The sequence below is a fragment of the Crocodylus siamensis genome, chromosome 10, assembly GCF_052110815.1.
Source record: "Crocodylus siamensis isolate JL-2025a chromosome 10, ASM5211081v1, whole genome shotgun sequence".
NCBI lineage: Eukaryota > Metazoa > Chordata > Crocodylia > Crocodylidae > Crocodylus > Crocodylus siamensis.
The window spans coordinates 38,390,081-38,417,606 of NC_143404.1; the positions used below are offsets into that span (position 1 = coordinate 38,390,081).

Sequence of the window (27,526 nt, forward strand, 5' to 3'; positions counted from 1 at the left end):
CAGCAAAAGACATAGATACCTATTTGCTTTCACTCTGTCACCATAAAATGTTTATGGCAGCCAAAAGGTGAGGACAGGTGATACCTGTTTCCACCTTAAGAGCACAGCAAGACCAACTGCATCACCATGAGATACAGACACAGAGGAAAGCAACAGGGAAACAAATTGTTTTAGAGGGAATTTAGAATGTATGATATATCAAGTAAGGACATGCCTCTCCAGAAAGGCCTGCCAGAGCCTAAAGATATGTAAACCAGAAAGCAAGAAAAACCTAGAACAAATGGTCTAGGATTAAGAAGGGCTACCACTTCCATCCAGCTGTGGTTACTGTTAATTATGCTGAGCATCAAAGTCTCTGATGCATTAACACATCAGGATACATTGGCTAAGCTTATAGAAAGAATGAAGACACTGCAATAGCAGGACCCCAACTCACCACTGTACGGAAGCTCCTCACTAATTGCTTCATCCACAAGCAGTGAAGTTTCGTAAGTCCTAAAATACAAAAAAAGCTACTCAATCCAGAAAAAAAAAGATTTTTCCCTCACTGCATGCTGCTGGCAAACCAGTTCAACCCCACATCAGTTACAAGTGAGTAGGCCCTTCAACCCCTTTTGTAACAAATGAAGCATTTCTAAGCAAGCATGTACAAGACTCACCAGCATCGTGCCACATTACGAACAGTATAGCCTCCTCCTCCCAATACAAGCAGGGGGATGTTGAAGCTCTTTACATATTCCACACACTCTCTAGAAATACAAAGCAGCACAATCAGTGCAAATCATCAGAACATTCCATAAACAGAGCACCAGTCTTAACCCAATAACATACCTATCTATATGATACCCTCAGAGTTCAGGGCTTCTAACCCAGGCAATCCACAACCTGCCTCAATGGGAACGAGCTCCATGAACTGAGAGGAATTCAATCTGCGCACTCACGCATGCTGGCACGGTACTGCTGGAGAAAGCATTGTGAGACCCCAGACATAACTGGGAGAGCTTGCTTCTGCAGAATCATATTTATTCCCTAGTTCAGAAGAGATTTTCCTATCCCAAAAAATCAGAATAGCATTCCTATAGTCTTTTGCTGATGCTGAGGTACCAGGATTAGAGCTTGAATCTCACCAGTGAAGGACATAGTTTATTTTTTCAGACTACAAGCAGGGATTTTTAAATGCCTTCTCCACATCCCTGCTGAACTTACCCATGTCCTCTTATACTGAGATTAAAGCAGCCCAGGCGGTCACAACCCAGAGAATCAGCACCGCACTATGGAACAGAAGAAACACAGCTTAATTCCAGTTAGAGCGCTCCTTCTCAGATGCAGACCATAGTAGACCATCAGCACCCACTGCTACATCCAAATCAGCACAGAGCTGCCAGCAAAAGGTCAGCTGGCCATCATGCATCCACCCACCCACCCATCCATATCCCTCAAGAAACAGATTCATATACTCGACAACATGCAATTATCCATATATTAAGCAAGGGAAATGCTTGTGCATACAGCTTGCTTTCCTACCTGCAGCACTATGCACGTGGGCTGATAGAAGTCTACCACCTGGTTAATGACGGGCTGGAAGAGGTGCTTATAACCTTTAGGGAAAAAATAAAGACTGTCATCATGGCTATGGAATCAGTGGAAAGAACAGACAATAGTGACACCAGATGACAATGAATATTTTTTACTTACTTTGATCATCAATGCCATCTCGCAGAGGCACATTTAGGCAGTAATATCGGCCACTCTCTGCACCAACCTCATACATGTCACCTGGTCAGAGAAAGGAAGATGAATCATAGGGGTATAGGTTGTAGCTGTGTTGGTCTAAGGACATAGGCAGACAAGGTTCTTTGGATGACTCTGATATCTTTTATTAGACCAACTTAAATTAGTTGGAAAATAAAATTTAGCAAGCTTTCAAGTTTAAAAAAACATCATAAGAGTCATGGCACACAAAGATCAGGTCCGAAATATAGATTTCACAGATTTCATAGACATTAGGGCTAGAAGGGATTTTGTGAGATTATTAGGTCCAGCCCCCTGCCCAAAAAGCAGGAAGTCAGCTGGGGTCAGATGACCCCAGCAAGATGATCATCCAAACTCTTCTTGAATGTGTCCAGAGTAGGTGTTTGCACTACTTCTGGGAGGAGTGCATTCCAGATTCTGAAGACTCGGAGAGCAAAGAAGTTTTTCCTTATGTCCAGTTTAAAACAGTCTTCCAACAGTTTGTGACCGCTGGACCTTGTCTTCCCTTGGGGTGCCCTGATGAACAGACATTCTCTTGGATCCTGATGCACACCCCTGATGTACTTACAGAGTGCCACCAAGTCCCCCCTAAGCCTACGCTTTTCCAAGCTGAAGAGTCTCATGCCTCTTAGCCTCTCCTCATAAGACCTGCTCTCTTGACCTCTGATCATGTGTGTGGCTCTCCTCTGGACTCTCTCAAGCTTCTCCATGTCCTTTTTAAAGTGTGGGGCCCAGAACTGGATGCAGTAGTCCAGGTGCAGCCTCATCAAGGCCCAGTAAAGCAGGAGGAGACATCTTAGGTCTTGCTTGATGTGAGATACGTCAGGTTTTTATTTGTTTTGCCTGCTGTGGCATCACATTGGTGGCTTATATTCATCTTGTGGTCAATCAAGATGAATAAGTCCCAACTCCCAAGTCTCTTTTGGTCATAGTGCTAGTGAGTGTAGCACTGCTGAGCCTACAGGTATGGTGTAGGTTCTTTCTCCCAAGGTGGAGCACTTTGCATTTCTCTGTGTTGAAAGAGATCAGGTTTTGATTTGCCCAATTTGTGAGCCTATCTAAGTTTGCCTGAATCCCCAGCCTATCCTCTAGTGTGACCGTGCGCTTCACACTAGCATGGGGGGGACCGTGCTTCCCCATAATTTAGTGTCATCTGCAAACTTAGCCAGTCCACTTTTGACACCCAAATCCAGGTCATTTATAAATATATTAAAGAGTACTGGCCCAAGTACTGAACCCTGATGGATGGCACTGGTCACCATGTGCCATGTTGACTCAGTTCCATCAACTCTCTCGGTCCAACTACAGAGCCAGTTCCCCAGCCACTGGACCATAAGGTTGTTAAGGCCGCAGTTACCCAATTGCGTCATGAAGACATCATGGGAAACCAGGTCAAAGGCTCTTTTGAAATCCAAGTAAATGACATCAACCTCGTCTCACCTGGTCATAGAAGGAGATGAGGTTGGTCAGGCATAACCACCCGTAACAAAGCCGTGTTGGCTGTCTCTCAGAATGACACCTACTGGGCATATCATGGGCATGGTAACAGAAAACTAAAATTTAAATCTACTGATGCAACCATGACCCAAAGATCTCTTCCAAAGCACTGCAAACTACTGCAGAAGAATATCCATTAGGGCTGTGAGAAGCTTTGGCTCAGTGGAGATTCAGTCTGATTCAGTGGCTGAATCTCCGAATCGAACCAGAGGACCGTTTAATCTCTCTGAATCAATACAGAGCAAAATCGGACAGATTCGGCGATTCGAACATAGATGCAGCTTTAAACGGTTTTTCTACATACCTCTAGGTAGCAGGGGCTCTGAACACTGCAGTGCTGGGGCAGATGCAGAGTCCCCACTGAGCACAGCAGAAAACCAGGAAGTGGACCAGAAACACTTCTGATCCACATCCTGCTCCACCGGGAAGCACCACTCCCACCCGCTCCCCCCAGGCAACTGGTGCCTCCTGGGTCTGGGGGAATACTCAGGGTCCCCCTGCGCGCTCCCCAGCAGACCTAGAAGTGGACTGGAACTACTTCCAGTCCACTTCCAGGTTCACTGCCAAGCACACTGGATAGCCCCACCTCGTGCTCCTGTGGGATGTTCCATGTACCCCACCACCACAGCGATCACAAGCCATGCTGCTACCTCGAGGTATGTAGAAAAAAACTTTTAAAGCTGTGTCTATGTCCGAATTGCTGATCCTCCAAATCAGCATGGAATCATCAGATTCAGATTTGGCCAAATGGAATCAGGGGCAGTGATCTGAATCACTGTCCCCAATTTGGGCCAAATCCAAATCCGAATCCAACAAGGCTCGTTTCGCACAGCCCTAATATCCATCACCCAACCACTCCCCCATTACTCCAGCATTACCCGCTTCTCCCCCACATCAATTCACTCTTGTGTCCTGAACCCCAGTATCTCATGCTAGTATGTGAAGGCAATGATTGCAAAAGAGTCCAAAATAAGACCCAAACATCTGCTCTTCACTAGCAGTGGAGGTTCTGTACCTGTACCAGGAAAAAAGTAGTTCCCGTATTTGTGAAAAGACACAGTCATGACACGATCTGTCAAGTAGAAAGCCTCTTGAACGCCGTCTCCATGATGAATATCAATATCAATGTAAAGAACACGTGGGTGATACCTGCCAGAAACAGGAAAGAAAACAAGTGTTATGCCATTCACCTAGAATTTCATGTAGAAAAATACCAACCACTTTCATGAATTCACGTGCCCACAGGACTCCAAAAAGCCACTCCCACAAAGGTACATAACACTTCAAACTAGTAGAGCTGAAGTAGTGTTATAGCTGTGATGGTGCAGAAAATGTGAGAAGTAAGGGGTTTTTTGGCCATATCTTTTACTAGACCACCTGTCTAGTTGGGAGACACATTAGACAAGCATTCAGGCACAAAGACCTGAAGAAGGGTACTTCATGCCTGAAAGCTTGTCTAATGTCTCTCCCAACTATACAGGTGGTCTAATAAAAGACACCGCCAAAAAAAAAAAAAAAATCCCAGCACCTTGCCCAACACTTCAGAGACTTTCCTGCCAAATAAACTCTTCCAGTACCAACCTAAATTCCACACAAGCAGTATCCCAAAATACTTTTTATTACAGGGGTGGGTAATTATTTTGGCTCAAAGCCCACTTACATGAGTTTTGGTGAGTTGTTGATACCTTCTGAAAGATTTTGTGTGCATGTGGCCAACATTTTAACAAGCCATAGATAAAAAACAAATCAGATAATAAAAATTAAACATCTATTATATTTTAATTTTATTACAAAAAAAATGTTTTGTCCCGATCTGTTTTTGAGTAGTGCATATAGAGGCAACTGCATAATAGCTCAAAATAGTCTACGTGTGTAGGGTTTTGGGGTGCACACGTGCATGCTGGGGCTCCCTGCACACTAGGTCCTGGGAGCTGGCCGGGGGTACAGGGAGTGGGGGAGGAGGGGTCAGGGGGCACATGCAGAAGAGCTCACCCAGGCAGTGCAGTGCAGGTGCAGTCCACCTGCACTGCACTGCCCCAATAACTTGGGCAGCCCAAGCAAAGGTCGCACCTCACCCCTCAGGGAAACACTGGGCTTCTCATAGCAGTCTTAACTGCCTGTACACAAACTCCAGGAGCTTGGGAAATAAGCATGAGGTATTGGCCCTTCTCCTATGTGAAAATGATTATGACCTGGTAGGAATTACAGAGACCTGGTGGGACTCCACCTACAATTGGTCGGTGGCAATAGAGGGCTATAACCTGTATAGGAGAGACCGGGTCAGGAAGAGGGGTGAGGGTACAGCTCTCTACATCAAGGATCATCTCACCTCACTGCAGATGAGTCTCCAAATCAGGAGGGGGATCTTGAGACCCTCTGAGTCAAGATACGAGGAGAACATGGGGAGGGTGACTTACTTGCAGGAGTCTACTATAGACCTCCCCACTAAGAGGAAGACCTAGATCAGGAATTCAATAGGGTACTGATCAAGGCCGTGTGTTCCTGATTCACAATCACCATGGGGAACTTCAACTTCCCTAACATCTTTTGGGACGAGCACACGGCCAAATCTGACCGGTCACGTAGCTTCCTGACACGCGTTAATGACCTCTACCTAACCCAGGTGAGAGGCATTGCTTGATCTGGTCCTGGCCAATGGGGTGGACCTAGTGAGTGATCTGCGGATCGAGGGGAAGCTTGGTGACAGCAACCATGAATTGGTCACCTTCTTAGTTCACCAAAGAGCAGGCAAACCCAGCATTAGAGCAGAAGTCCTCAACTTTGGGAAGGCTGACTTTTGCTAACTGAGAGAATTGGTCAGTCAGGCAATTAAAGACCATTCCCCCCCACCAGAAAAGAGAGTATATGAGGATTGGTCATTTCCTAAAAACATAATCCTTGAAGCACAGGGCAAAGCCATACCATCTTACAAGAAATGCAATCAATGGGCAAGGAAGCCCCCATGGCTGAATAAGGAACTCTTGGACCTTATTAAGCTCAAAAGAGAAGCCTATACAAGCTAGAAAACATGAAGCAATACCAAAGAGGATTACTCTGCACCTGTAGAGAGCAGCCAAGGAAAGCCCAGGCACAAACTGAACTTAAGCTAGCTATGGGAATCAAGGACAGCAAAAAGTCCTTTTTCAGATATATGGGAAGCCGGAAAAAGAACAAGGGTAGCATTGTGACCCTGAGAGATCTAATGGGGCAACTGACTTCTGATGCCCAAGAAAGGGCCAATCTCCTAAGTGACTTTTTTGCATCAGCTTTTCATCCTCCCAGGAGGATCACACTGTCAGGAATGGCACAAAACATTCTGGGAGCAGATAACAGGTCTAACATCCATGTGGATCAGGTGGGAAATACCTTGAGGAAGTGGACATTCATAAGTCTGCGGGCCCAGACGGAACGCACTGTAAGTCCTGAAGGACCTGGCAGATATCATTGCATCCCCTTTGGCAGAGATATTTGAAAAATCGTGGTGCTCAGGTGAGATCCCGGATGACTGGAAAAGAGCGAACATGGTCCCTATCTACAAGAAATGGAGGGATGACCTGGGGAACTATAGACCAATCAGCCATATGTCTGTGCTGGGAAAAATCCTCAAGCAAACTGTCAAGGGATTCATCAACACCAGACAGATGGAAGGCAAGCTTCCGAATGCCAGCCAACATGGTTCTGTGACTGGCAGGTCATGCCTGACCAACCTCATCTTCTTCTATAACCAGGTAACAAGTGCCCTGGACAAGGGAGATGATGTGGAGGTCATATATTTGGACTTCAAGAAGGCCTTTGACCTAGTTCCCTATGATGTCCTCACGTTTAAGCTAGGGAACAGTGGCCTTGATCATCATTTGGTCCAATGGCTAGGCAACTGGCTACAGGGTCAGACCCAGAGTACTAGCTGAAGGAAGCAAATCAACATGGCACAGGTGACCAGTGGAGTCCCTCAGGGCTCAGTACTTGAGTTGGTACTCTTTAAAATCTTCATTAATGATCTGGATTTGGGAGTCAGATGTGAACTGGGGACAGGCTGGGGATACAGGCTAACTCGGACACTCTCTCTAGGTGGGCTGATCAAAACCTGATGGCCTTCAATGCAGAGAAGTGTAGGGTGCTGCACCTCGGTAGGAAGAACCCCCAGCATACTTACAGGCTCCACAGTGTTACGCTCACTAGTGCCATGACTGAAAGGGACTTGGGGGTCTTGATTAACCACAAGATGAATGAGTCACCAATGTGATGCTGTGGCTGGCAAAGCTAACCAAACTCTGGCGTGCATCCACTGATGCATCTCAAGCAAACCAGTTAAGTCATACTCCCACTCTACTGGGCCCTGGTGAGACCGCAGCTAGAGTACTGCCTCCAGTATTGGACCCCCCACTTCAGGAAGGATGTGGAGAAGCTTGAGAGAGTCTAGAGGAGAGTCACTCATATGATCCAAGGCCTGGAGGGAAGGCCATACGAGGAGAGGCTGAGGGACTTGGGACTCTTCAGTCTGGAGAAGAGAAGGCTCAGGGGGGACTTGGTGGCAGCCTACAATTACATAAGAGGGGTATATCAGGACCTGGGAGAACACCTGTTCACCAGAGCTCCCCAAGGGATAACAAGGTCTAACAGCCATAAACTCCAGGAAGGCCGATTTAGACTGGATAAAATAAAAAGATTATTTACAGTGTGTGTGTCCAAGGTCTAAGACAAACTCCCCTCAGAGGTGGTGCAAGCACCTACTCTGTATTCCTTCAAAAAACAGGTGGATGTATTTCTTGCTGGGGTCACTTGATCACAGCAGATTTCCTGCCAATGGACCCAATGATCTCACAAGATCCCTTCCAGCCCCTAATGTCTATGAAATCTATAACCTCCTGCCACTCCCCCCCCCACCCCAGCATTCTGCATGGGACCAAGCCCCACCCACACCTGTCAGACACCACCATAGCTTCCTGGCAGGGCTGCAACCACCCAGATACTACTCAGCTCCCCATTCTTCTGGAGGCTCCACCTTTTATCCCTTCTGCACTGCTCCAGGGAGCAGGCAGCATGGGGAAACCATGAAGACATGTGCCATGCAACAGATGCCCAGCCAAGTGGGGGCAGAAGCTGCAGGCAGGCAGCTGCTGCCCCACTGTGCAGGGCTCCAGCTCCAGGCCACCTTCTACTCACCAGGCCATCCACAGGTGGCTGCTCATTATGCCAGGCAGCTGAATAGGTGGAAAGCAGCCAGAAGCTGAAGCCTTGCATGCTGGGGCAGAAGCCATACAGCTTCAGCTTCCTTCCCCAACCTAGCTGGGCATCTACTGCCCAGTGTGCATCCCCACAGCTTCCTCACACTGCTGCCTGCTGCCCCAAGTGGAACAACAGGAGCAGGAGGAGGAGGAGCTGCTGATGGGGGAGGCAGGCGGGGGAGCAGTACCTAAGCAACTACAGCAGCAGTCCTACCAGGAAGATGTGTGCACTGGCTGGGGCTGTCTGACCCATGTGAGGCAGGTACAGGTAGGAGCATAGTGCAAGCAGCCCTGGGCGGAAGATCAAGTTAATCTTTAAAAGCTACATCAATTTTAAATATATTCTGAAATGAATGGGGAGCCAGTAGAATCATGTGAGGAAGGAAACAAGCAATCACCCTTCCATCTGTATTCCAGTGCCTCAGGGTATGGACACGAGGAGTATTTGGAGTTCTTTCAAAAGGGCAGCACCAGTTGAGTGTAGCTGAGGCAAAGTCAGCGCTAAGCCATTTGTTTGGCTTCCCTGACCATGAAATTCACTGTGGACCCAGAAGTTAATTCTAACTTATGCTACTTACTATTCCTCCTATACCACCGGGTACGTAAGGCAAAAATTAATGGGTATTCAGTGCTACTTCATGCTAATTTGCATTGGTCCCCAGATTAGGAACAGCAGGAGAGCAGTGTACTTTGTTTTTACACTCCCATGACATGTGGGGGGACCAAGATGCAGTAAGCTGGCTAGACTGGTTACATGATATACAGTAATTCTGTGACATCAGGGAATTGGTAGCCAAGCCTTAGAAAAGACTTCTGTCTGCTCTGCACTGATAACATAGCATAAAATAGTCAGAAGCATGTCCAAAGACCCAAGGTAAAGCAATCGAACTAATGAAAGGCAGAGAAAAGATAATTTTTTATAAACTGACTTTCTTCCAAGGATTGTCAAATTACCATACAAACCAATTTAATTCCATTGTCTTGTCTCTACTAGCATCCAGTACCAGATGCTTCATATGGTATAAGGAGTCCTGGAGTTGGCAGACATAGGAAAGCCATTCCCTCAGGTCTCCCTCTAAGCACTCTTAATTAGTTACTGATTTGATCCCTGTAGTTTAAAGTTTGTGTGTTATGGAAAAACATTGCCTTTTATCAATTTTGAATTTTCTAACTTTCACCTTTATTAAACATTTCCTGTTCTTGCATTGTGAGATAGAATATAGGATCTTGTTCTCCCTATCTCTATGCTGTTCATTTTGAATTTTTATAACATCTGTGAAGTCTATGAAGACCCTGCAGAAACATTATGAAGTATGGTGTATTTATCTCTAACATGACAATTTATGGATGCTACATTCAATCACTTCCAACATCTTGGGGGGGGGCAGGGTCTTGGCTTCAGTGCCTAGAACCTTAATAATTTGGGAAAAACTGAGGAAGAGAAAGGGGGGGTAGGGGGAGGAGGAGAGGAGGAAAAATTGTTTCCCGACATCAGGTTAGTACAGCCACAGGACCATCGCAATTGTCCATAAATTAAACAACTGTTTGATGGCACCAATTAATGCTTCCTAACACACTAGTACTGCACCTCATGACCCCAGCTAGTAGACCGGTACTGCACCTCATGACCCCACCTGTTGGTCCCCTGAACAACTGCTCTCTTAGATAATAAAAGGTGGAGAGGAAAAAAAAAAAGAGGTCTTGCACATATTCTTTGACAAGACTGGGGACTGACTGAAAACACAGCATGGGAAAGGGAGGATATTGGGATGCCTCCAGAGTCCCAGGCATGGGCGAGCAGTTTTGGGGCATACAGTACCTGGTATGGGACTAAAGAGAAGGAAGGAAGGGGCATGGGATGCCACAAGAGCTGTATCATGAGGAAACAGGGAAGGAACAGGAACACAAAGCCGCTGAGACATACCCCTGCATGGAGGACACTGGAGAAGTTACAGGTAGTCCTAGAAACAGGTGGTATGGGAGGTGATATACAGGGAGCTTGTAGAGGATTGGAGGGACGCATGGGGTCCAAAACTGCACAGTGACCTCCAACTCCAGAACTACTTCTATGCAACACTAATTTGAGTCTCTTACTCTAGAACCCTATCTGGCTCCCTACACTTCTCATTGCTCACATCTGAACAGCCTCCAATTTTGCAATATCTTGTTTGAGATGGGGTGATCAAAACAGAATGTTGGAAGAGACAAAAGCTCCTGATTAATTCTGAGTGCTTTTCCACCATTCTTTGGAATGCCCCTTTTTTTGGATCATAACTATACTCTGCCCAAAGCAGAGGGTCCCTTCAAGCTGTGCATATGATACTTACATCTGTTTCCCAAACCAATACAGCTGAATTTCCAATCCAGTAAGTTTATACAAATGGTTCAAACATTTTCCTCTGATGAATCATGAATATGATTGCTTCATATTTATCAACAAAGGGTTAACCAGAGCAAATCCCTTTTACAATATAAAGAAGATCAGCTTCCATGCTGCCACTACAGCACCATCACACAGCAATACCACCCCCAACCTACATGCACAACACCACTTCCAATCCAGAATAGTACAGCAGCTGTATCCACACCAGGTCCTTACTTGAGCAGTTCCAGAATCCCGATAACTATGTCATTGACGTAACAAAATCCAGAAGCCTACCAAAGAAAGAAAATAAAATGGAGTCAGAAGAGTACCAAAAAGCTTGGCTTCAGTGAGACACACACTTAGATTTCATCCATTACCTCAAACTTCTTGGCATGATGTAGACCGCCAGCCCAGTTTATCGCAATGTCACAGATCTAAGCAAAGGAGGAATAAATTAGTTCAAAGATGACAGCAAAGTAGCAACAATCCTAATTCCATGCCTGCCAGACAGCAGGAACTTTAACCCTACCCCAACACTAGCTTATAATAACAGCATTCTCCCATCTCACTCCTACTCCATACCCTTTAGAAGTACCAACTTTGCCCTCAAGTTGAGCTACTTATGTAATAATGGATCAGTGTTAGCAACATCAGTACTAAAGCAGTGCCTTGCCCCACTTGATCCATGTGTGTCACTCAATAAAGATCTTGGTTGCTGAACCCGTATGTTGGTCTTTTGTCCAACTGTAGTATGAAGAGGAAAAACCTATCAACTCAGCAATACCTTGTTGTTCAGCTGTGTTGCTCCTTGTAGGGAGGCCCCAGTATAGCGAGAGCAAAATTCAAAGAGGCCTGGGAATACCGGGCTAAAAAAAAAAAAAAATGGATGTACAATTCAAACAGAAGCAAACTCTACCTTCCAACTCCTGACACAGACATCCAGGGATAAAACCAGGATGATGTTTTCAGTGGCTAACAGAGCAAACAGGTTAAAGAATTCATCTGCAAACATCTGAACCCCACTCATTGTACACAATGTGCAGCAGGAAGCAGACCCAATGCAATCACAAAGCTGGATGGGTAGTTTGCCATGAAGCCACCTTGATCAGGAGATATACAACAGGCTCAGGAGATTGAAAAGTCTACATAATGAACTCTGCCCTATGCCACGTGTGTCTCAGGGGGATGATCACAAAGAGAAGACACAAAGCCCACATCTCGGGGAGAGAGCAGGACTTCACGCAGCATAACAGCAAAAGATAACACAAAAGTTCCAGATGTCTGCTCTCACACCAATTCCCTTAGGGCTATAGACTGTTATTCTGAAGGTACTTCTTAGCCCCTTGGCCATAAGCAGCAAACTGTATCCATGGATACATGCTGTTCTTGCTCACAGTAGCATTAAATTGTGCCCCATCCTCATCACCCAATTTACCCTAGCCAGTAGGATTTTTGGACAACGGGACCAAAGAACTGAAAGTGATCTCCTAGGTTATATAGTCCAGTCCCCGGCTACCACATGCAACATCATCATACAAGCTTACTCATAAGCTATGTATTAAAACCAGCTAGATTTCTTGCTTCCACTACTACAGATGGAACACTCTTCTAATGGCTAATTTCCAGTTTAAATTTATTCATTGCTAATTGATATACATTTCTCCTTAACCTAAAGGGCAATACTAGGACAAGTAGCTCTTCCCCCTCATTGGCATTTATTTCTCTCCTTTATTTACAGAAGGGTAAAAACAGACATCATCACATGAAGTGGATTAGCTATGCCAGGATGTGCCCTGGCACAGATAATCCATTTCAGTGATGAAACATGTTACCTGTTGTCCTGCAGCACCAATGGGTAGGACAAAGGACAACATGTATTCCCAGGGCTTAAGGGGCCCAGTCCTGTATACCCCAAGAATTCCTGTGCAGGATCAGGCCCTGAAAGTCCTGGGAGCACCTGCCCAGCTTTCCAAGACACTCCTCTGGGATCTCCAAGGTGCATTTCCATAAGTGAAGAAAGTCAGGGACTGGGGTTTCCCCTCTTACCAAGTCAGGCGTTCGGGATCTCCAGGATATCTCTGTAAATGGGGAAAGTTAAGGTTCCCCCTCCTACCTAGATATGCCCCTGGGATCTTCAGAATGTGTCTTGGTAAGGGAAACCTGGGCAAGTATGCCCAACATTTGAAGGGCTTGATCCTATATGGGTATTTCTGAGGTACACAGGACTAGGCCACACAAGCCCCTGGAGCACCAGCCTAGGGTGCCTGGAAAGTATAGGCAGCCCTGCACCATACAGTAAGCAGACACCAACTGCTAAATAGTGGCACCTACTGATGCTACCTTCATCACAGATATATTTGTGACATAACAAGGGACATGGACATCTGTTTGCTTGGCCTTGCTGCCACCATAAAAGTTTTTATGGCAGCATAAAAGCAACAAAAACTGATGTCTGTTTCCACCCTAAGACAGTCATATCCCCTCTCAGCTTTAATTCTGCTAAGCTAAACAAGGCAAGCCCATTTATCTCTTCCCATTGGATAGGCCTCCACTTCCCTGACCCATGTAGTAAGCTGTTCCCTGCATCTGTTCCACTTTAAATTCATGTTTGGTGAACACTGGTGACCAGAACCACATGCAGTAGTCCAGATGGGTTAGAAATGCATGAAAACAAAAGTACAGGAAGAACAATACATTTAGTGTATATTAAATCAGTGCACAGTTTGGCCTATGTCAGCAGCAGCTCCAAATCTACAGGGGGTCTATAACATAGCATATATACTCAAGAACTGACTTTGTTCAGTCTGTTCTGAAATCCAGACAGATATACACCATTCTAAGAAACCTCGTGGAATTTACAAGGTTTCTTAGTCCTAGTCCTTTTCTTCACTCTAGTCCTTCCCATTCACCTACGTGGCACAGAAATACTCACCAGTCATCACCTACATTGAAGGCATTGAGGCTCTTGGTGAATCCTTGCATGTTGTTGGGACTCACTCGCTGCAAGAAATCTATGTAATCCTCTGAGTGGAATCGACACATATCATGCTGGGATGCCTGGTATGGTTTAAAAACCTCCAAGAGAAGGACACACAAGAATCAGTATCTACTCAAAGCTCAACTGACTTTGGTTTATGGAATTCTCACCAACAAATTAACTCCAAATAGATAAACACCTCAAATTGATGTGTCAGTGTGAAACTGCTCCCCTTTGTGCTTGGTCTCACTATGTTCAGGCATGGATTCAAATGAATATTCTTGTAACATGAATTCTCCAAATCTGCACTTAAGATACATGTTTAACTAAGTTAACAATATTATGCATATATAATGGAAAGCTACAGCTACTCAAAATTACTAAAGTCTTAACTTTGCCTTCTAATCAAAATGTACACTTTCAAAACCATTAGAGATTGTAACAGGGGGAAGCCTGGAGCTGAGTCTCGAGTCGGCCTGCCCACCTGTCTCTATAGGGCAGTCCACCCAGTCTCGCCTGCCAGGACTTTGCTGTTCCCATAACTGGTGGAAAATGCAGGAGACTACCCATTACAGTCCCCGATGCCAGGGGGCACTATCCACCACTCTGAACTTTCCCTACATGGTGGCCCATGCCTCACAGATGGCATCATAAGTTCCTGCTATTCACCAAGCTTAGCCCTCACTATCAGGCCTCCTTCACATGCACATTCACACTGCCCTCCTCTCACTAGGGCCTCTCACACTCCACCCCGCTCACAGGGTTTCTCTCACATTGACTTGTTCCACCCTGCTCCCCCTTGGATCAGCTCCCGTAGGCCTTGGGCCATTATCTGGATCATGCCTTGGGTGGCAGACATACAGTCTCTTGGCCCCTCTCTCATGGCCCTCACCTGGGTAGTGGCCAGCCAAGTTCCCAACCCAAGTCAAGCTTTCCCTGCCCTTGATCCGGGCAACTCTACATAAACATACATAAACACACACTGAGCCCCTGCCCCACATACTGGGCTCCCAGCCTTCAGGTCCCCCTCACTAGGGCTCCTCTGGGGTCTTCCACCCCGTGGGGCTCAGGGGGTTGCAGCCATGCCTGGCACCCTCACTCTAGGGCCTTACACCCTGTGAGGCTCAGAAGGTTGCAGCCATGTTTTGCCCCTTCTCAGGGCCTCTGTGACCACAGGACTCATGAAGAGCCTGGGCGCTGCACCAAATCCCTCCACCACCCTGGGCCCTACCTCAGGACTCTCATGAGCCTGGGCTCCCCCTGTGCAGATCAAACCCACAAGGGATACTGGGGCTGGGGTTTTGAGGCACCCCTCTTTGCCTTTTACTGGGGAGGTAACTGGCCTGGCACTTCTGGGGAGCTACCCCACAGCTCCTGATAGGGTGGCCATCATAGAGGACAGTCTGGTTGTCTATACATAAAGGCACATTAGGCTGCTCTAATGCACAGTAACAAAAGCTAACACCTTTTTAGTGATGTTAAATGCACAGTAGACGAATTCTACCACACATTAGTGTATTAGCACTGTTTTTGCTGTTACACTTTAATGTGCAGTAGAATAGGCTACTGCGTATTAAAGTGCACATGTAGGCACGCCCAGAAGGTATCAGAAGACGTACTAGCCTCTTCACTCAGCACTGGTTAGGCTCCATTTAGAGCATTTAGAGGTTGTTAATTTCTCATCACAGAACTGAGGGACTTCAGCAACATTTCAGTTAGAGGGCTTGCCCCACATGGCAGGCAGGAAAAAAGCAGCAATGGCAGCACTGTTGTGGGGAGTGGCAATGACAGTTCTGGCACAGGCTAGGTTGGAAGCAGACTGTGCCTAGAGCTAATCTCTGTTAAAGCAGCCCTCATTGCAAAATGTTACCAACACCTGATATAGAGTTTTATGTGCAGTTTTCAGCTCCACGTTTTAAAAAGGACATGGCCAAGTTGAGAGAGGGTCCGAAGATAGGCAGGCAAAAAAAAAGGATAAATGGCTTGGAAAGAGTCACATGAAGAGCAACTGAAAGAACAGACATGTTCAGCTTGAAAAAAGGCTATTAAGATGCAACACAGCAAGATCACTGCACAGGAAAAGCCAGTTTCCCACATTTTTCTTCTTTAAAGGAAAATTAATTTTTAAAATCTGTTCATGACCCTTTCATATATTCTTGCAACCCACTTTTGGGTCACAACGCATGGGTTGAGAAACGCTGCTCTAGAGGTTCTAAACCTGCTGCTTTGTCTGCTCCAGCTTGTCCCTGTGTCAGCCTTCCTCACCTTCCCCCTGCTTTCTGGGCACCTCATCCAAGTCTCAGTTTTCCAAATAGGGCTTTCAGTCCTTAAATATCTAACTCTGGCTCCTCATTTCACTCTTCCCCTAAAGCTCTAAAGTTCCCTGTCCAGTCAGAACCAGTGTACTGTCAGAAATGAACAGGTGTGCCACAAAATTTTGCCAAGGGAATGAGCTATAATAGGTACGAGGATGGGAATGCCTTAACAGCTGTGCCGCAGAACATTTTTATTAATGTAAGTGCCTTGGGCTGGAAAAGATTAGGAAATGCTGATCTAGTCCAACCCCAGCTCAAAGCCAGGACCATCTCCAACTAAATCATTCCAGCCAGGGTTTTGTCAGCCAGGCCTTAAAAAACCTCCAAGGATGGAGAGAGTCTACCACCTCTCTAGGTAACTTGTTCCAGTGCTTCACTACCCTCCTAGTGAGAAAGATTTTCCTACTATCCAACTTAAGCCTCCCTTGTCCCTCCCTCCTTCCTTTCCTCTCAATGGTGCCACTAACTCAGCCTTAGACATATTTTATGTTTGCTAGACTTGCCATCTTTTCATCCTTAACCTTAAGGTATTGCTATCCCAGATTGGTTAGTTAGTGGGCATTGTATGGTTTGCTGTCTGAATGTACTTCAGTCTGTATTTTTTCCCCTTGTTCCCCCAAGTGAGTCTCTTAAATCCTGGTGAATTTTCTGGTCTTCAGGAAACTTATTTTACTGCAGGTGGGTTTTGGCTTCTTTGACTAAACTGGTCCTATAGACTCTGATGGGAAACTGGAATCAGAGCTAGTGTTTTTGGCATTCCTCTAAGTGAAAAATTAATGTGATCATCTTGAGTCATCTATTTGCCCTAGTATAGCCCATCTCAAACCATCCACTATAATGGGAGGTACCTAAACTAAAATATTCACAGAAAACACTATCCCATATTGAGACAAATATTATGTTACAATATTTACTTGATTCCAAGATAACATTTTTACACCTCCTCCCTTTAACATGCAGTGGGGGTAGGGTGAGGTGGGGTGGCAGGGAAGCCACTCTGCTTGGAATAGAATACAAGGCAGCACAGGGGCAGGCAGCTGCTGTAGCCCCAAAACTGCGCTGGAGCCATATCTGATGCCTGCAGCCTCACTGCCTCTGCACCCCTTGCCTCTCCCCTTGGCAGCTGCCAGCCCCCACTGCCCCCCGCCCAACTTTTCCCCTACACAAGGCACTTGTCCCCACAGCCTTGGGTTCCCTCCTCTTCCCTTGTCATGGTCACCTTCTGCAGCCTTTGTCCCACACTGCCCACACACCACTCACCCCTTACCCTTGCTCCAACAACAGCAAGCTCCATCTGCACTAAAGCCTGGGGCATGGAACATGGCCTCAGTCCAGCCTAGCAGCTCCGCACTGCTGCTGGGGGGCCTAGGTGGCTGAGTTGGGACTGTGCCCCAGGCTGCATCTTAGATGCCTGTACCAAAGCAAAGGTAAGGGGAGGGCGGGAGGAAAACAGATCACAGGGGGCAAGCTACCTGCCCAAGCTGCCTCCCCCACCACTGCTTTCCCCGCTGCAAAAATAGGGACAAAATTAAGGCAATCCTCCAATTAGATTCTATACATGGAAAATTATAATAAATTCACAGTTTTTCAATGTATAAATTCTAATCATGGGGGAGTGTCTTAAATTCAAGGGCATTTTGGATTTGGGTAAATACAATAATCACAAACTGTTATGGGGCACTTTACTATCGTCACAATATGCCATCTAGCTTCACAAGTAAGTTCTTCGACATGACATACGGATTTAATATATTCACAGACAAATACTGTATGCCACTTAGGGAAAAGTCCAGAAGTACACAGATTTCAATATGCATCTTTTGGAGGTGTTGGTTGTAACCATGTTAGTCTAAAGACATAGGCAGACAATATTATTTGGGTAAATGTGACATTTCATTAAACTAACTAAATAGTTGGAAAAATTGTTCTTTGCAAGCTTTTGGGTACAAAAGAGAAGGGTGTTTGTACTCAAAGCTTGCAAAGAACAATGTTTCCAACTATTTAGTTGGTTTAATGAAAGATATTAGATTTACCCAAAGAACTTATCTGCAAGATGAATCTCTGAAACTTGAGATATCTATTTATAGATAGCAACTCTCCAGCATAGAACGGTGCCTGTTGATTTTCATTTTAACCTTTTATAATACATTCATATAGTGATGGGAATAGCTTTTTGGGTGGACCTTAATAGTAAATTTCCAAATGTTCAAATTTCTGATTTTGAATTTAAAATGTAATTCAACTTCTTGTCCCTATGTTTCTGCTCTTTGTTTAAAAAACTGGCAGTTTTCTTTCAGGTTTTCTTTTAGAAAAGTGTGATATTTTCTCAGTCTTTGTTTGATAAATTGGGTTTGGGTGCTGCCTAGTGCTACATAATTTTTGCAATTTCATAGCATCACATTGTGCTTCAGCCATTTTTCTCATGTAACTACCAAGCCCTTGAAGTTTAAAAATCTGTAAAGTGATAGGTTGGCACATTTCTGCATCACCATACTTCCAGAAGTTAGACATCCAAAAGACAAGTGCTCCGTTTTGTCACTGTCTGGGCTTGTCTCCACAGTAAATTTAACTGCATAACTATACAATGATAATATACTCTTATAAGTACACTGGTATTATTCTATGCATGGATGCCCATATGAAGTTACACCAATTTTAATTTGCTGATACATTTTACTATAGCACCCTGGGGTTTTACTGTTTTTTATAAAAATCACAGAAAAGTACAGCTGGAACGGACCTAAACAGGTCATCTAATCCAGGATATGGCACAAGTGGTACAGGCTGGCTGTGTGTGGCAAGTGCAGATGGTGGGGGCAGGCAACACATCAGCAGATAAGGCAGGGAGTAGAAAGCAGAGCAGCAGATCCAACAGGGGGAAGAAAACAGAGTGGTACTTGGGGAGAATGTGGGACTTATTGTATTTACCCAACTCCAAGATGACTGTTGCAAGTTTTACACTGTCACGGATGGCCCCGCGAGCGGCCGTGAGCTCGCGAGCGCCCCCTCGCCGTGCCAATTAGGGTGGTCTGACACCCTCTACTCGCCCGCCACGTCTTAGATCTTATTGGTTCAGTATGGGAGGCTGCCTACTCGCACCTAATGGCGCCGCAATGGTATCACTACCGCTCCAAAGTGGGGTCCTCTCCCCCAGCCTTATGGGCAAATGCGTGCCTCCAAAACCTCCCCTTTAGCACGCCCCAAGCCTCGCAGCTGTCCCGGGGGACGTTGTCTGGTCCCCTTCCTGTTCTGCGCCCTCTCCGGGCCTCGCCCTCTCTCTGGGGCCTGTACCGCGCTCTCGGCGCTCCGCCCTCTCTCTGGGGCCTGTATCGCGCTCTCGGCGCTCCGCCCTCTCCGGGCCTCGCCCTCTCTGGGGCCTGTATCGCGCTCACCGCGCTCCGCCCTCTCCGGGCCTCGCCCTCTCTCTGGGGCCTGTATCGCGCTCACCGCGCTCCCTTGGCGCTACCCTCTCTCTGGGGCCTGTGTACTGCGCTCTCCGTGCCACGCCCTCTGCGGGCCTCGCCCTCTCTGGGGCCTGTATCGTGCTCTCGGCGCTCCGCCCTCTCCGGGCCTCGCCCTCTCTCTGGGCCTGTGTACCGCGCTCTCTGCGCTCTGCGCCCTCTCCGGGCCGTATCTGCGCCCTCTCCGGGCCTCGCCCTCTCTGGGGCCTGTGTACCGCGCTCCCCGCGCTGCACGCCTCACGCGCTTGGGGCTCAGGTGGCCGTAGCCGTGCCTGGCCCCCTTGACCCTTTCCTGGGTCTTTTCTCGCCACCCACCTGGGCAAAGTGCCGTCCTTACGGGCCGGGGTCCAACCCCGTGCTCCGTGCCACGCCAGCACAAACCTGTACCGCGCTCTCCGCGCTGCGCGCCTCCCGCGCTTGGGCTCAGGTGGCCGCAGCCGTGCCTGGCCCCCTGGCACTGTGCCCCTACTGGGCACCCGGAGCCCCCAAACTGCTGGGGAGCCCCGCTGAGGCCTCCTCGCTCCCCTACAGCCTCACCCGGTCCTCCGGTGTAAACTGTAACTTAAAGCCAAGCCCGAACGGCTGTAACAAAATCAACGAAGAGCCTACCTGCTCGTAAAGCCAACGCTCCGTCCTACCTCTCATCAGGGCGATCTTGTTCCCTGCATCATTGCAGCCTGTTAGGGGTAAGGCTGCAACCCCCGACTCTGGCCGCTCAGCTCAGCCACAGAGCTCCTGCTTCTGCGGCAGCCAGAAGGGAACTGCTCCCTAGGCTTTGGCCTAGCTGTTTATAAGGGCCTGGCCCTGCCCCCTCCTGGCCACATGACTGGCCTGGTTGCCCCAGCAACCCCCATCTGTGTTGCTCCAGGCCTCTCCTCTTCCTGGGCATCTCCTTAGGAGCGGGGCGCGGGAGTGCCCCGCGACATACACGTATAGAACCTACTTATTAGAGGGTCATTCTAAATTTGTCTGTTCCCCTCCCCAATGCTGCAGTGAGGAAAGCAGCAACAAGGGGGCAGGTGGCCTGGACTCAAAGACTTTGCCTTGGACTCAAATACTCTAATTTGTGACATGCTTGCCAAAATGGTTGGTCCTCCACTAATCTAGTCCAACCCCTTTCTCAAGGCAGGATAGGATCACCCCTATCCAAACCACTTCATATAAGTGCATATCTAACCTATTCCTAAGAAATGCAAGCAACTCTGTTGTAAAACTACAAGGCCTGTTGCTCAAAAACAGCAGAAACATCGTAATCTATCACAAGTTAAGCAGTAACACATTCCAGAGATCAATCAGAAACCTCTGGATTTTTTTAGTCCCAGCACCAGCATTTGCATATGCCAGTCAAAATCCTCAACCTTGGCTGAAGCCAGCAGTCAGTGGTTCTGAGGAAGGAAAAAAAAAAACCTCCCTGACACCTGTAGCAACACGAGAGGAAAAATACCTTTCTAGCCCCATATGGAACCAGCAGAGCTCAGAAGCATGGTAAAAAAACAACAAAAACAAGCAAACAAAAAGCATTCTCCACTCTGTTCTGTAACCCCAGGACAGCATCATCTCCCTCTGCCCCCTTTCCCCACAAACTTGAGAGCTAAAACACCCCTTTCTGTTATCCTAGTCCCTCCATAAACTTATCCCAGCTACTTCAATTTTCATCTGTTACTAAGCTGGTTGTGGAGCTCTGCTCTAGTCAGCTGCGGAACACTGCAGCCCAGAGCAGACAGAGAGGAAAAAGTTTTTATCTTGATCTCCCAGCAGTCTACATGGGGAGGCTTCCTGGGCTTCCAGCTTTTACTCTTTAAAGCACCCTCCAGGCACTGCTACTGCTAGGGCAGGGTTGTCCAGCTGGTGGCCTGCAAAAGGTTGATTTGTGGCCCCTGGGCTCCCTCCCCGCTGTCACTCCCCCACCCCAGCACTCTGGCTGCAGCAGCAGCTGCCGCCAGGATTTCCAGGCTCTCCCTCCCTCCCTCTGTCTTTCCCTTCCTGTCCCTGCTCCAGGGTAGCACAGTGCAGGCTATAGTGCAATGGGAGATCCCATGGCCACAGCTGAGGTAGAGGGATGGGGAACACCTGCATGCATGGTGCAGTGGTTATGGGGCAGGATTCTCTGTGCAGCATGAGGCCTGGAAAGCCCATGGCTTGCACTGGTGTGGCCCACATGGCATGCTGCTTAGAATGCCTCAGCTGTTTATAAATAGTTTTTTCCTGGTATCCAATCAAAACCTGGAACTCTAAGCCATGGCTATGCATCCCATTCCATGTAATGATGGAGAAAATATGTTCTCCATTTTTCATGGCAGCTGAAGGAACTGGCCAGTGTCATAGCAGAGCCACTGGCACAGCTATTTGAACACTCTTGGTGCTCCAGTCAGGTCCCAAAGGACTGGAAAAGGGCCAGCATGGTCCCTATTTTCAAGAAGGGGAGGAAGGTGGATCTGAGTAACTATAAACAAATTAGTCTCACCTCTATCCTCAGGAAAACCTTTGAAAAAATTATTAAGGATCACATTTGTGCAAGTCCAGTGGGGAAAGCAATGCTAAAGAGCAACCAGCACGGATTCATAGCAGGTAGATCCTGCCTGACTAACCTTGTTTTTTTGTATGACCGGGTCACAAAATGCTTAGATGCAGGAATCAAGATAGAGCTTGTGCACACATGACATCTATCTGACACAAGAAGTCTACAGGCCAACAAGACAAAGCGCTGCTCAACCTGGTACTAGCAACAGGGGACAACCTGATCAGTGACCTAACGATCGAAGGGAAGCTGGGTGACAGCAACCATGAGCTGATCACCTTCACCATCTGCTGTAAAGCTGGCAAGACAGAAGTCCTTGACTTCAAGAAAGCTGACTTTGACCAGCTCAGGAGGCTTGTCAGTGAGGCCCTAAGGGAACATGACCCAAAGGGGAGGGGAGTTCAGGAAGACTAGTTGCTCCTCAAGGGAGCAATCCATGATGCACAAACTAATGCTATTCCATCTCAGAGGAGAAGCAGCAAAAGGGCACAGCAGCCCCCCTGGCTCTCCAGGGAACTAGCGGACCTCCTGCTGCTAAAAAGAAAGACCTACACAGGATGGAAGGCGGGATCCACCTCCAAGGAGGAATATTCCACACTGATCTGGACCTGCAGGGAGCAAACCAGGAAAGCCAAGGCTACAGATGAATTCCAACTAGCTACAAGTATCAAGGATAATAAAAAGTCCTTTTTTAGATATGTGGGGAGCCGGAGGAAAAGCAAGGGCAACATTGGACCCCTGCTAAACCAGATGGGACAACTGACAACTGACGCCCAGGAAAAAGCCAACTTATTAAATGGGTACTTTGCATTGGTCTTTCATCAATCCCATGGGACACCCCTGCCCATTACGGGAAAGGGAGGGCTGGGTGAGGGAGATTCCTTGCCCTCCATCAATGCCAACCTCGCGAAGGAACACCTTGAGAGGCTGGACACCAAATCAGCCCGCCTTGACAATCTACACCCCTAGGTACTCAAGGAGCTGGCTAGCATCATAGCCCAGCCCCTGGCACGGATCTTTGAGAACTCCTGGTGCTCTGGTGAAATGCCCAAAGGCGGGAAGACGGCCAATGTGGTGCCTATCTTCAAGAAAGGGAGGAAAGAGGATCCAGCAAACTACAGGCCCATCAGCCTGACCTCTATCCCGGGAAAGGTCTTAGAAAAAATTATCAAAGAGGCCATTCTTAATGGACTAGCCGATGGCAACATCCTGAGCGATAGCCAGCATGGGTTTGTTGCGGCTAGGTCTTGCTCAACCAGTCTTATTTCTTTTTACAACAAGGTGACCTATCACCTGGACAAGGAAGAAGAGATTGACGTTGTATATCTTGACTTCAAAAAAGCCTTTGATTTGGTATTCCATTATCACCTCTTGGCAAAACTGGCCAACTGTGGCCTTGGCGTCGCCACAATCCACTGGCTGGGGAATTGGCTCCATGGTTGGACCCAGAGGGTGGTGGTTGACAGAAGTCAATCGTCATGGTGCCCTGTGACCGGTGGGGTCCCTCAAGGCTCTGTCCTTGGGCCTATGTACTGAGCCTTGATAAGGCCACAGCTGGAGTACTGCGTCCAGTTTTGGGCTCCACAATTCAAAAAGGTTATGGAGAAGCTTGAGAGAGTCCAGAGGAGAGCCACGCACATGATCAGAGGTCAGGAAAACAGACCTTATGACAAGAGGCTGAGAGCCATGGGACTTTTCAGCTTGGGCAAGCACGGGCTCAAGGGCGACCTGATGGCCATCTATAAGTTTATAAGGGGTGCTCACCAGGACCTGGGGAACATTCGTTCACCAGAGCGCCCTAAGGGATGACAAGGTTGAACAGTTATAAACTCCTGCAAAACCGATTCAGGCTGGACATAAAGAAGAACTTCTTTACTGTCCAACCCCCCAAGGTCTGGAATGACCTGCCGCCAGAAGTGGTTCAAGCACCTACTTTGAATGCCTTCAAGAGAAACCTGGATGTTTTTCTTGTTGGGAGCCTATGATCCCTGCTGACTTCCTGCCCCTGGGGCAAGGGGCTGGACTCGATGATCTTCCAAGGTCCCTTCCAGCCCTAATGTCTATGAAATCTATGTCATCTACTTGGATTTTAAGAAGACCTTTGATACAGTATCTCATCCTATACTCATAAATAACTGAACGACTGCAACATAGATGATTACATGGTCAGGTGGGTAGCAAATTGGCTTAGTGGTTGCAACCAGAGTGGTGGTGGACAGGTCGGTATCAACCTGGAAAGATGTGAGCAGTGGAGTCCCGCAAAGCTCAGTCCTTGGACCAGCACTATTCAATGTCTTCACTGGTGACTTGGATGACGGCATGGAAAGCACTCTGTCCAAATTTGCAGACGATACCAAATTATGGGATAAAGTTAACACACCAGAGGATAGGGAACGAATCCAGACAGATCTGGACAGGTTGGAAAAATGGGTGGAACAGAATAGGATGCGGTTCAATAAGGACAAATGCAAAATGTTGCACCTAGGAAGAAGGAATCAGCAGCATGCTTACAGGGTGGCAGAGGACCATCTCAGCAGCACAGCAGCAGAAAAGGATCTTGGAATCCTTCAGCTTGGGCAAGCACGGGCTCAGGGGCGACCTATGGCTGTTGACTCCAAGACGAACGTGAGTCGTCAATGTGACAAAGTGATCAGTAAAGCTAACCGCACCTTATCATGCATTAGCAGGTGCATGACAAACAGGTCCAAGGAGGTGATGCTTCCCCTTTATGCTGCATGGGTCAGGCCGTAGTGGAGTACTGCGTGCAGCTTGGGGCGCCACACTTCAAAAGGGATGTGGACAACCTTGAGAGGGTTCAGAGGAGGGCCACTTGTATGATTAGGGGCCTGCAGGCAAAACCCTACGAGGAAAGATTGAGGACCCTGGATCTCTTCAGCCTCCACAAGAGAAGGCTGAGAGGCTATCTTGTGGGCACCTCCAATTCATTTTGGGAGGGGAAACGGGGGGGACACAGCAAGGAATAGGAGATGCTGTTTACCAGGGCACCCCCTTGGAGTAACTAGAAATGATGGCCACATACTGACAGAGAACAGATTTAGGTTAGACATCAGAAAGAACTTCTTAACAGTAAGGGTTGCCAAAATACGGAATGGGCTCCTCTACTTTGGGGGTCTTTAAAAGGAGGCTAGACATACACCTGGCTGGAATCATCTGCCCCCAGCACTCTTTCCTGCCCAGGGCAGGGGTCAGACTCAATGATCTACTAAGGTCCCTACCAACCCAAACATCTATGAATCTATGCAGACAGGACTCCAAAAGTGACCCTTCCAGAGCTATCTTAGTAACATTTTCCAAATACCAGGAAGACATTTTAAGAGAGCCAGAAAACTGAGGGAAATAAATTATGAAGGGAAAAAATATTATGACTTTTCTAGACTTGAATGCAGGAACACTTAGAGAGGAGATACTGAACTCTTCCCAAAGAGAACTTAACTAAACTGGGTTTAAAAGCTTCCATTTGCTATCCTATAAAGCTGACTTTCATACTTGAAGGAAGACTCAGATTTTTCAGCGATTAAAAAAACCAAAAGTAACTTGCAAGAAAATGTCCAGAACTTCAATCCCCACAAGAAAAAAATGAGGTTGAAATAGACGCGGCTGCTAAAAGGAAACCTGAAGAAATGGTTGTGGAGTGATATATTTATAACTAATGTGTGTAGCTAAAATCCTGTTGTTAAAAATTAACCAGACCCAACTAGTAAAGCTGGGAGGAAATGGGGAGTGGAGGGAAATGAAGGTAGCTATGTTTACTTGATAAAACACTCTGGTCACCCTACTCCAACTGTTAAGTTGTTTGGGGGAAGAAATATTAGCTTTAAATGTAGCAAATCAACATAAAAAAAACCACAGGGAGATGGTGGGATTCACTGCACTTCACCATGAGTTGGAGCAAGGTGCGTGTGTGTGTATGTGGGGGGGTGGTTAATCACTCACAAATATATGACAACACCACCTTTGACTTTGAATTTAGGTACAAACAGTTTTGTTTGGTTTGATGCATGTAGAATTTATGCACTTTTTTTCTAAAACAGTTATGGTTAATTTTGACACAAACAAAGTTTCAAAAATTAAAACAAAACAAAAATAACTTACAAGACAAGATCCAACTTATTCTACTCTGCTACTAAAAGCTGCCCTGAGTCTTTGTTGGGAAGGGTGGCATAAAAACCAAACAACTAAACTACATAAAATAACTACATGCACAAAAACAGAGTGGCGATTTTTGCCTAGACTTCAGTGCTGCAGAGAAGGACATTGGAATTACAGTGGACCATAAGCTAAATGAGTCAACAGTGTGTCCTTGTAGCAAAAAGTCAATATTACCAGATGCAATATCTGTAAAATCAAGGGAAGTGATTCTGCCATCTATTTGGCACTGGTGAGGCAATACCTGGAGTAATATGTCCAGATTTGGGCTTCACACTTTAAGAAATTAGTGAGCAGATTAGAAAGAGTCCAGTGGAGACTGACAAAAGTGGATTAGAGGCCTGGGTAACATGACTTATGAGCAGGGATCTGGGTTTGCCATTTCCCATGGAAAAACAGAGAAACCTATGGATTCCCCACTTTTGCAAAGAGTTGTGCAGGTGGGCAGAGCTCCAGCGTGCAAAAAATGATTGCAAAAGGGGCAGGAAACCCCCACCCCTGCCCGGAGGAGGAGGGGGGAAGGGCAGGGCCTGAGGCTGTTAGTACCAAGGCTTGGCTCAGACTTGCTTTCTGGAGCTGGGGCTTGCAGGGGGCTTGGGAGTGGGGGGGAAGGGGGAAGCTGGCTGAAGGCTGAGGGAGTGGGGAGGTGTTGGTGAAAGACAGAGTGCCTGCTCAGAAGGCTGCATGCAGACTGCGAGCGGCACTATCGGCCCGACCAGGCTCAGTGCCTCCATGTGCGGCTTCCCGTTAAGGGCCAATAGTGCCACACTGCACCAGTTCCACGTGCCACCAGCTGGGCAGGCGCTCCTGTGAGGAGCTGGCTGGGGGCTCAGGGAGTGGGGAGGCGTTGGGAGAAGACGTGAAGTGGCTGCCTGACAGCATGTGGAACCAGAATGGTGCTATTGGCCCTTAAGGGAAGCTGCACATGGAGGCACCGAGCCCAGTTGAGCCGACAGCACCACTCGCAGTCTATGTGCAGCCAGTCAGGCACTCCATGTCTTTCACTCTTGGGGGCAGGAGGGACTCATAACCCTCAGATCTGCGTGTGGGGCAGGCTGCGAGCTTGAGCTCCTGCCCTGCTTCCCTCCCGTGAGGACTCTGCAGCCTGAACCTGGCACAGCTGGGAACAGCGGAGCTGCACAGGGGCTCCCCGGCTGCCCTAGCAACACACCTCCTGTGCCTGCCGCTGCTTTGAGGGGTGCAGGTCCACACCACTTTCCTAACCTCCTGTTTGAAATCACAGTGTGCT

General features: G+C 47.4%; 1 protein-coding gene across 6 annotated transcripts in view; it reads right to left on the minus strand.

Moving 5' to 3' along the window:
• Positions 1 to 27,526, minus strand: part of HDAC3 (histone deacetylase 3) — a 35,210-nt gene that overhangs the window by 4,485 nt on the left and 3,199 nt on the right. For 4 of the 6 annotated variants that reach the window (XM_090064256.1, XM_090064259.1, XM_090064257.1 and 1 more), the window contains exons 3-12: positions 13,772 to 13,914; positions 11,624 to 11,705; positions 11,217 to 11,273; positions 11,074 to 11,129; positions 4,265 to 4,398; positions 1,696 to 1,776; positions 1,525 to 1,598; positions 1,207 to 1,271; positions 660 to 749; positions 437 to 495 (exon numbers count right to left, since the gene is read on the minus strand). In XM_090064256.1, coding sequence (XP_089920382.1) covers positions 437 to 495; positions 660 to 749; positions 1,207 to 1,271; positions 1,525 to 1,598; positions 1,696 to 1,776; positions 4,265 to 4,398; positions 11,074 to 11,129; positions 11,217 to 11,273; positions 11,624 to 11,705; positions 13,772 to 13,914 — 841 coding nt within the window. Of the gene's footprint in view, positions 1 to 436; positions 496 to 659; positions 750 to 1,206; positions 1,272 to 1,524; positions 1,599 to 1,695; positions 1,777 to 4,264; positions 4,399 to 11,012; positions 11,130 to 11,216; positions 11,274 to 11,623; positions 11,706 to 13,771; positions 13,915 to 27,526 lie in introns of those variants that run through there. The other 2 variants (XM_090064260.1, XM_090064261.1) reach the window with 2 other exon arrangements.